The 9,412-nt window shown below is 71.8% G+C and overlaps 2 protein-coding genes across 4 annotated transcripts; one reads left to right on the top strand and one right to left on the bottom strand.

The window, feature by feature from the left end:
* Window positions 1–1,935: 1,935 nt before the first annotated feature.
* On the bottom strand, window positions 1,936–7,207 carry CCDC106 (coiled-coil domain containing 106). Of its 3 annotated transcripts, none has more exons than XM_054812142.1 (6): window positions 7,052–7,207; window positions 6,139–6,214; window positions 5,742–5,849; window positions 4,411–4,554; window positions 3,356–3,559; window positions 1,936–2,263 (listed from the first exon to the last, which is right to left on the bottom strand). In XM_054812142.1, exons 2-6 carry the CDS (start codon window positions 6,161–6,163, stop codon window positions 1,947–1,949), a joined length of 798 nt encoding a protein of 265 aa, XP_054668117.1. In that variant the 5' UTR covers window positions 6,164–6,214; window positions 7,052–7,207; the 3' UTR covers window positions 1,936–1,946. The 3 variants fall into 3 exon arrangements, with proteins under 3 accessions (XP_054668117.1, XP_054668118.1, XP_054668119.1); XM_054812143.1 differs by lacking the exon at window positions 7,052–7,207 and adding an exon at window positions 6,815–6,957; XM_054812144.1 differs by lacking the exon at window positions 7,052–7,207 and adding an exon at window positions 6,653–6,670.
* A 321-nt stretch (window positions 7,208–7,528) lies between these two features.
* Window positions 7,529–9,311, top strand: LOC129200893 (zinc finger protein 581-like). Its single transcript, XM_054812146.1, has 2 exons — window positions 7,529–7,700; window positions 8,242–9,311. Exons 1-2 carry the CDS (start codon window positions 7,657–7,659, stop codon window positions 8,810–8,812), a joined length of 615 nt encoding a protein of 204 aa, XP_054668121.1. The 5' UTR covers window positions 7,529–7,656; the 3' UTR covers window positions 8,813–9,311.
* Window positions 9,312–9,412: the final 101 nt, after the last annotated feature.

Below are 9,412 nucleotides of genomic sequence, written 5' to 3'. Positions count from 1 at the left end.
CCAGCCCCGGCCCCGCTCCCGGTTCCCGGTTCGGCCTCGGCCCCGGCCCCGTTCCCGGCTCCGACCCCGCGCAGGCCGCGGCGGCACCGTCCCCCCGCTCGGCAACGCTCGGCCACTTCCGGCCCCGCGCTCGGCAGCTTCCGGTCGCCGCTCGGAGTTCCTCGGACCACACTCGGCTCTTTCCGGCGACGTTCGGCTCTTTCCGGCAACGTTCGGCCCTCCCCGCTAGTCTTTGCGTTGCTCGGCTCTTTCCGGAACAGCTCGGCTCACCCTCAGGCTCCTTCCGCCACGCTGCTACGACACTTCCGGCGGGAGGCCCGACTGATTTCCGACCGCCGTTTCCGCGCCTCGGATGCCGGGAACGGGAGGGAACAGCCGCGGTCCCGGCGGGGTCCCGCCTCCGCCCCTCCCGGTGGGCGCTGGGAGATCCCCGGTGCGCGGCTCCGTACCGCCCTGCCTCCACCTCGGCGCCACTTCCGCTTCCGCCCCAGTGACTTCCGCCTGACCCGGCCCCGCCCCGCTGTTCGCCCCTTCGGCAGTTTCCGCCGCCGCTCGGCGCCACTTCGGCTCCTGCTGCACCAGGCGCGCGCGGGCCCCTCCCCTTTCCGAGGGAGCACTTCCGGCGGGAGGCGGAAACGTCGTCACAGGGAGGCGGGGCCACCCGTGCCCCACGGGAGACACCCCCCCGCGTGGGGATCCCGTGACACCCCCCGTGACCCCTGACCCCCGTGACCCCTGACCCCTCCCCGAGGCGGAAGTGCCGCACTTTGCCCAAATCTCGGCGGGGTTTTTTCCCATTTATTCGCAGTTTTCCTCTTTTTTTCTCTTTTCCTTTTTCCATTTTTTTCTCCTTTTCCTGGTTTTTTTTTTTTTGTGGGTTTTTTTTTTTTTTTTCCCCCCCGGGCTGGGGGGGGTCGGGACGGGGACCCCGGGGGGGCGGGGGAGGACGGGAGTGGGGGAATGGGGGGGACCAGGCCCCCCCCGGCCTGAGCCCTGGGGGGGGGTGGGGTGTCCTGGGAGGGGGGGTCCCTGTCCCATGGGGGGGTCTGGGGGGTCCCTGTCTGTCTGGGGGGGGGTCCCTGTCCCATGGGGGGGGGTCTGGGGGGTCCCTGTCCCATGGGGGGGTCTGGGGGGGGGTCCCTGTCTGTCTGGGGGGGTCCCTGTCCCCATGGGGGGGTCTGGGGGGTCCCTGTCTGTCTGGGGGGGTCCCTGTCCCATGGGGGGGTCCTGGGGGGTCCCTGTCCCATGGGGGGGTCTGGGGGGGGTCCTTGTCCCACTGGGGGGGTCCTGGGGGGTCCCTGTCCCATGGGGGGGGGTCCAATACAACAGAGGGAGCATTTTGGGGGGGGTCTTGTCCCTCTGGGGGGGTCCTGGGGGGGTCCCTGTCCCTCTGGGGGGGTCCAACATGACAGAGGAAGCATCTGGGGAGGGGGGGGTCCCTGTCCCATTGATGGGGTCCTTGTCCCACAGGGGGGGTCTGGGGGGGGGTCCCTGTCCCATTGGGGGGGTCCCTGTCCCATTGGGGGGGGCTCCCCTGTCCCATTGAGGGGCTCCCTGTCCCATTGACAGGGTCCTTGTCCCACAGGGGGGTCTGGGGGGGGGGGTCCTGTCCCATTGGGGGGGTCCCTGTCCCTCTGGAGGGGGTCCCTGTTGCATTGGGGGGGTCCCTGTCCCTCTGGGGGGGTCCCTGTGGCATTGATGGGGTCCCTGTCCCATTGAGGGGGGGGGTCTGGGGGGGGTCCCTGTCCCCCTGGGGGGGGTCCCTGTCGCATTGGGGGGGTCCCTGTCCCACAGGGGGGGTCTGGGGGGGGGGTCCCTGTCCCATGGGGGGGGTGTGTGTCCCCCCCATCCCACCAGCAGCAACACGGCGGGGAGGGGAGGGGGTGGAAATGCCAGGCTGCGGGCACCTTCCCCCCCCCTTTCTCTGTCCCCCCCCCCCCAGCCCCTCACCGCTTGAAGCGGTAGGTGATGGGTAACAACAATTTGCTTTTTTTGAGGGCCTGGACCTTCTGGAGCGTGTCGGGGTCGAGGGCGAGGAAGCAGCGACGAGAATATTCCAGGAGCCGTTCCTTGGAGGGGTCGAACTCCCCCACCTCCGCCAGCTTTTCGGGGGCCACCAGGAGCAGCTCGGCGATGGGGGTGGTGAGCGCCACGGTGTTGCGGTCGACGCGGTGATGCTCGAAGGCGCGGCTCATGCTCTTCAGCTTCTGGAAGGTGGTCAGGATCTTCTTGTAGCGGGAGAGGACGCCGTCGGCGTCTTTCACTGCGGGGGTGGGGGGATAGCGGGGGGGGGGAGGGGGGGGATACGGGGATGGGGGGGGATGTGGGGATGTGGGGGGGACAGGGGGATGGGGGGGACACGGGGATGGGGGGAGGACACGGGGATGGGGGGGGGGTGGGGGGGGGGGGGACACAGGGATGTGGGGGGACACAGGGATGGGGGGAGGACACGGGGATGGGGGGGGACACGGGGACGTGGGGATGTGGGGATTGGGGGGGTGGGGACAGTGGGGGGATTATGGGGATGTGGGGGGACACGGGGATGGGGGGAGGACACGGGGATGGGGGGGACACGGGGATGGGGGGGACACGGGGATGGGGGGACACAGGGATGTGGGGGGGACACGGGGACATGGGGATGTGGGGATTGGGGGGGTGGGGACAGCGGGGGGATTATGGGGATGGGGGGGGACACGGGGATGTGGGGGGACATGGGGATGGGGGGGTGGGGGGGGATGTGGGGGGGACATGGGGACACGGGGATGTGGGGGGACACGGGGATGGGGGGGACACAGGGATGGGGGGACACGGGGATGTGGGGGGACACGGGGATGGGGGGGGACACGGGGACGTGGGGATGTGGGGATTGGGGGGGTGGGGACAGTGGGGGGATTATGGGGATGTGGGGGGACACGGGGATGTGGGGGGTGGGGGGGGATGTGGGGGGGACATGGGGACACGGGGATGTGGGGGGACACAGGGATGGGGGGGACACGGGGATGGGGGGATGTGGGGGGGACATGGGGATGGGGGGACACAGGGACGTGGGGATGGGGGGATGTGGGGGGATGGGGGGATGTGGGGATTGGGGGGGTGGGGACAGCGGGGGGGTACGGGGATAGGGGGGTGTGGGGGGACACAGGGACGTGGGGGGTGTGGGGGGCACCAGGGGGACATGGGGGGGACACAGAGATTGGGGGGGGGGGACACACAGACGGGTCGGGGGGGGGACAGCCACAGGGCAGAGAGAAGAGACATCGTCACCTCCAGCCTGGGGGGTCCCCAATGTCCCGGGGGGTCCCCAATGTCCCGGAGGGGGTCCCAGGGGGTCCCCGGGGTGGGGGTGGGGTCTCACCCCGCTGTCGCTCGCGGGTCCGGGCTTTGCCGACGCGGCGCCGGGCGACGCCGGTTTTGGGTTTGTGCCTGCGGCGGTCACCGGCGCCGCCGTCCTCGGAGGGGCCAAGGGACGACGCCGCACTGTCGTTGTCCGTCACCTCCCCGTTGTGGGGGTCCCCCGCGTCCCCCCGACGCGGCGCCGACTTCCCGCGGCCGTGCTCCTCTGCGGGAGGGAGCCAGGGCTCTGGGCAACCCCCCCCCGTGTCCCCCAAACCCCCGTGTCCCCGTGTCCCCCCCAAACCCCGTTACCCCCCCGTCCCCCCGTGTCCCCCAAACCCCCGTGTCCCCGTGTCCCCCCCAAACCCCACATCCCCCTGCCCTGCCCATCCCCTGTGTCCCCCCATTCCCCCCCAGTGTCCCCCAAATCCATGTCCCCCCCCGGACCCCATTACCTCCTTGTCCCCCCGTGTCCCCCCCGTGTCCCCCCCAAACCCTTGTCCCCCCCATGTCCCCCCAAGTGTCCCCCCCCAGACCCCATTACCCCTTGTCCCCCCCCAGGTCCCCCCCATGTCCCCCCCAGTGTCCCCCAAATCAGTGTGCCCTTGGGGTCCCCCCAGACCCCATTACCCCCGTGTCCCCCCCATGTCCCCCCATGTCCCCCCATGCCCCCCTCACCGTCCCCCCCCCATGCCCCCCCATGTCCCCTATGTCCCCCCCGTGTGTCCCCATGTCCCCCCCATGTCCCCCCATGTCCCCCCCATGTCTGTCCCCCATGTCCCCCCATGTCCCCCCCACATGTGTCCCCATGTCCCCCCCATGTCCCCCCGTGCCCCCCCGTGTCCCCCCATGCTCCCCCACATGTGATGCCCCCATGTCCCCCTGTGTCCCCCCCATGTGTCCCCCCCGTATCCCCCCCATGCCCCCCCCGTGCCCCCCTCACCGTCCCCCCGTGTTGCCCCATGTCGCCCCCCGTGTCCCCCCTCGTGTCCCCCCATGCCCCCCATGTCCCCCCACATGTGTCCCCCCCATGTCCCCCCCATGTCCCCCCGTGTCCCCCCCCCCGTGTCCCCTCACCGTCCCCCCCGCGGGCGCCCGAGATGAACTTGTCGAGCTGGCAGCGCAGGAAATCCCGCTCCTCCTCCAGGTCCTCGATGCGTTTCTGCAGCCAGGCGTTGCGCTCCAGGGCCAGGTGCAGCTGCGCCCGCGCCCCGGGGGGCTCTGGGGACCCCAGGGACCCCCTCAGCCTGGGGACCCCCCCTTGGCGTGGGGACCCCCAGCCCCACGTCCCCAGGGACCCCCTCAGCTTGGGGACCCCCCCCTCAGCTTGGGGACCCCCCTCGGTGTGGGGACCCCCAGCCCCACGTCCCCAGGGACCCCCTCAGCTTGGGGACCCCCCCCTCAGCCTGGGGACCCCCCCTTGGCGTGGGGACCCCCAGCCCCACGTCCCCAGGGACCCCCTCAGCTTGGGGACCCCCCCCTCAGCTTGGGGACCCCCCTCGGTGTGGGGACTCCCAGCCCCACGTCCCATAGGGACCCCCCCTGCCAAGGTTTAGGGGGTGCTGGGGACCCCCAAGGACCCCCCTCAGCTTGGGGACCCCCCCCTCAGCTTGGGGACCCCCCCTTGGCGTGGGGACCCCCAGCCCCACGTCCCATAGGGAACCGCAGGGACCCCCCCCCAGCTTGGGGACCCCCAGCCCCACATCCCCAGGGACCCCCCCTGCCAAGGTTTAGGGGGCTCTGGGGACCCCCAAGGACCCCCCTCAGCTTGGGGACCCCCCCACAGTTTGGGGACCCCCAGCCCCACGTCCCATAGGGACCCCCCCTGCCAAGGTTTAGGGGGTGCTGGGGACCCCCAAGGACCCCCCTCAGCTTGGGGACCCCCCCTTGGTGTGGGGACCCCCAGCCCCACGTCCCATAGGGAACTGCAGGGACCCCCCCTCAGCTTGGGGACCCCCCCACAGCTTGGGGACCCCCCCCTCAGCTTGGGGACCCCCAGCCCCACATCCCCAGGGACCCCCCCCTGCCAAGGTTTAGGGGGCTCTGGGGACCCCCAAGGACCCCCCTCAGCTTGGGGACCCCCAGCCCCACATCCCCAGGGACCCCCCCTGCCAAGGTTTAGGGGGTGCTGGGGACCCCCCCCCAACTGAGACACCCCACCCCCCCCAATCCCACATCCTATAGGGACCCCCCCCACACCCCAGAGGGGTTCAGGGGACCCCCAGGGACCCCCCCCCCCATCTTGGGGACCCCCGGCCCCACATCCCTGGGCACCCCCTCAAACTGGGGGACACCCCCCCCCCCCGGCCCCACATCCCGTGGGGATCCCTCACACCCGGGGGGGGGGGCTCTGGGGACCCCCCCCACTCCCCCCAAAAAGGGGCCCGGGCACCCCCCCCTCCCCACACCTTCAAAGCTGCTCTGGGGGGGGCTGAGGCTGTAGAAAATGGGGGGCTCGACGTGGGGGGGCTCCTCGAAGGGGATGGAGATCTCAAAGGCCTCCTCGTCCTTCTTCACTGCGGGGGGGGGACACGGGGGGGGTCACGGTCACGCACCCCCCCAGGGGCACCCTGACCCCCCCGCACCCCCAAGGGGGTCTCTGCCCCCCCCCAAATGAGGCCTCTGCACCCCCCCCCCCCGGGCCCCCCAAAACCTCTTGGGGTCCCTGCCCTCCCCCAGGGGTGCCCTGACCCCCCCCCCCGGGTGCTGCCCCCCCCCCCAGGGGTGCCCTGACCCCCCCAATAGGGTCCTGCCCCCCCCCTCCCCCCCGGGTACCCCCAAAGCCCCCCCGGGCCCCCCCAGTACCGGGGCGGCGGCGGCGCTCGGCCATGGCGGGGACCCCCCCGGCCCCCCCGCTGCCTCCGGGCACCTCGGCGGGACGCTGCGGGGGGGGGCGGGGGTGTCACTGGGGTGCGGTGGCACCGAGACACCCCCCACCCCCCCCCGGGACCCCCCCAAATCCCTGGGACCCCCCCCAACCGGGAAACCCCCCGGGACCCCCCAAATCGGTTCCCCCCCCCCCGAGAAGCCTCCATTGAGCCCCCCCCGGAGACCCCAAAACCCAGCCCCCCCCATACCGAGAACCCCCAAAACCGGGACCTCCCGCACCGGGACCGCCCCCTCCCCAAAAAACCGAGGCCCCCCCTCCCCCCAAACCAGGACCCCCCCCCAAAAAAACCGAACCCCCCCCAAAACCCGAGACCCCCCCAAAAAACCGAGCCCCCCCAAAACCAGGACCCCCCAAAAAGCCGAGACCCCCCAAAAAACCGAGACCCCCCCCAAAAACCAGGACCCCCCCAAAAAAAACCGGGACCCCTACATGGGGGGGGGTCCCCCCCAAATCGGGCGGGGGAGCCGGGCCGGGGGGGGTTCCCAATGCGGGGGGGGGAGGGGGTGTCTCTGTTTTTTTAGGGGGGTCCCGGTTTTGGGGGGGTCCCTTGCCGGGGGGGGGGGGGGGTCCCGGCCGAGCCCCCGCGCTCACCCCGCTCCGCATCCGCCCGGCGGCCGCCGCCCGGGCAGGGACCGTCTGCAAAGAGCCGCCGGGGAGCGCCGGCGAAAAACGACGCGGGGTGGGAGTGGGGGGGGGTGGGGGGAAGATACGACTATTGGGGGGGGATGGGGGGCGCGGGGCCCGGTTCCTCGCCCCCTCCCCCACTCCCCCTTCCGCTTCTCCCCGCTTCCGCCCCCCCCCTCCCCTTCCCCCCAACCGGTCCTCCACCTCCGGGGGTGTTTTTCGTCTCCGTTCCGTAGCGGTTCTTTCGCGACGCTCCCTCAGCCACCGCCCGCCCCCGCCTCCCGCGCAGGGACCGGGGCAAAATTCCGAGCGCGGCCGCGGGCGAAAGGCGAAGAGGGGCTGGAGGGGGGGGGCTGGGGGGGGAGCGTCACGAAAGAGCCGCCCCTGAGCGGAGGCGAAAAACATCCCCCCCGGAGGGGGAGGGGCGAGGGGGGTGCCCACGGACACGCGCGTGAGCACGCGAGGCACCGCACTGACACACACACAGAGACACGCGTGGGAGGGGGTGTCAAAGTGCAGAAGCGCCGCGTCCCGTCCCCCCCCGCTCCAGCCCACCCACGGGGGGGGGGGGAAGGAACGCGCCTCCGCGCGGCGTTTCCACCCGGACACCAAACGCTGCGACACCGGCGTGAGCCCAGCCCCCCTCCCCCCCCCCCCGCAGCCCCCCCCCCCCCCCACCGGGCGCCCCCTCCCGCCCCGCGGGGCCGGGGGACCCCGATGCGGCGGCCCCGGACGCCCCCTCCCGGCCCCCCCGGGCTCGCAGCCGGGGTCGGTCCCGATCGGAGACGCCGCGGCCTGAGCGGGGCCCCATGAAGGGCCCGAGGTGGGGCCCGGGGCGCGGAGCCGCCGGGAGGTAACGGGGGGGGGCGGGGGGGCCCGGGGGGAGCAGCGGCGTCCGGGACCCCCAGGTCTGCCCCACATCCCTGGGGACCCCTATTCTCCCCCCCCCCATTCCTGGGAACCCCGGCGTCCGGGACCCCCAGATCTGCCCCCCCCCCCCCGGACACCCAGGTGTGCAGGGCCCCCATATGACCCCCCCCATCCCTGGGGACCCCCCCCGGGGACCCCCTATTCCCCCCCATCCCTGGGGACCCCAGCGCCCAGGACGCCCATATCTCCCACCCGCGGAACCCCTATTCCCGGGGACCCCCGTATCACCCCACCCCCGGGGACCCCGATTCTCCCCTCCATTCCAGGGGACCCAGGTGTGCAGGACCCCCCTATTCCCCCCCATCCCTCAGGACCCCCATATCCCCCCCTCCGGGGACCCCCATATCCCCCCCCCGGGGACCCCTATATCCCCCCCCCCCCCATCCCTGGGCACCCAGGACCCCTACTCCCCCCCATTCCCCCCCTCCACCTCCCCCCTAATCCCCCCCTTCCTCTCCCCACAGCCGCACCGAGACCTCCAGCCACCCCTCGCCACCGCCCCCCGCCCCTCCGCCCCCCTCCCCACCCCCTCCACCCCCACCCGTGGACCCTCCGTCCTCTTCCTCGACCTCTCGCCGTGGGTCCAGCCCCCCATCTGGGGGTCGCTACCTTCTGATCGACAACCAAGGGTTGCCCTATACGGTGTTGGTAGCCGAACCCGGTGGTCCCGGGACCCTCCGTCGTGCTTTTTCCTGCCCGGTTTGCGGTCGTTCCTTCGAGTACCTGTCCTACCTGCAGCGTCACAGCATCACCCACTCGGAGCACAAACCCCACGTCTGTCGCGCCTGCGGCAAAGCCTTCAAGAGAACGTCTCACCTGGAACGTCACAAATACACCCACGCCGGCCGCAAACCCCACGCCTGCCCCCTCTGCCCCCGACGGTTCCGGGACTCGGGGGAGTTGGCCCACCACCAACGCGTTCACACGGGGGAACGACCCTTCCAGTGTCCCCACTGTCACATGCGTTTCGGGGAGAGGAACACCCTCCAACGACACGTCAGGCGAAAGCATCTGCCCCGGCCGCCGGCGCCGTGATGGGGAGGGGAAAGGGGGTGGGATAGGAGGGGTGGGGGGGGACACACACACAATGGGGAGAGGAGAGGGGGGTGGATGTGGGGCTTGTTGTGGAGGGGGGGGGGGGTGGCTACGGAGCTCGACGTGGAGAGATGGAGGTCCCGGGGTTGGGGATGTGGAGGGACGGTGGCCACGGAGCTCAGGTATGGCAAGATGGTGGCCCTGGAGCTCATCGCGGGCAGACGGAGATCCCTGGGTTGGGGACATGGAAGGGTGGTGGCCCTGGAGCTCGTTGTGGACGGATGGCGGCCCTGGGGTCGGGGACGGACGGTGGCCCCGGGGCTCCTGCACGGAGGGACGGTGGCCCTGGGGACAGGGTCTGCGCCGCCCAGCCCCCTGTGAAGCTGCTCCCCCCGCCCCCCCGTGCCAGGCCCCCCCCAGTTGTCATCCCCCCCCCCCCCCCGGTCTCCCCAACTTGATGTTGGTTTTGGTTTTTAATTATTATTAAAAAGCTCTTGTTTTGGTTTTTCCTTTTCTCTCCCGTTGTCTCATTGTGGGGGGTGGGGGGGTGTGGGTGACAGCCCGAAAACCAATGGCCAATGGCCAACACCCAACCACAAA

This window comes from Grus americana, unplaced genomic scaffold (genome assembly GCF_028858705.1).
Source record: "Grus americana isolate bGruAme1 unplaced genomic scaffold, bGruAme1.mat scaffold_634, whole genome shotgun sequence".
NCBI classification, from domain to species: Eukaryota; Metazoa; Chordata; class Aves; order Gruiformes; family Gruidae; genus Grus; species Grus americana.
Note: the sequence above shows the minus strand (reverse complement) of the source record. Positions and strands in the feature narration are given on the sequence as shown.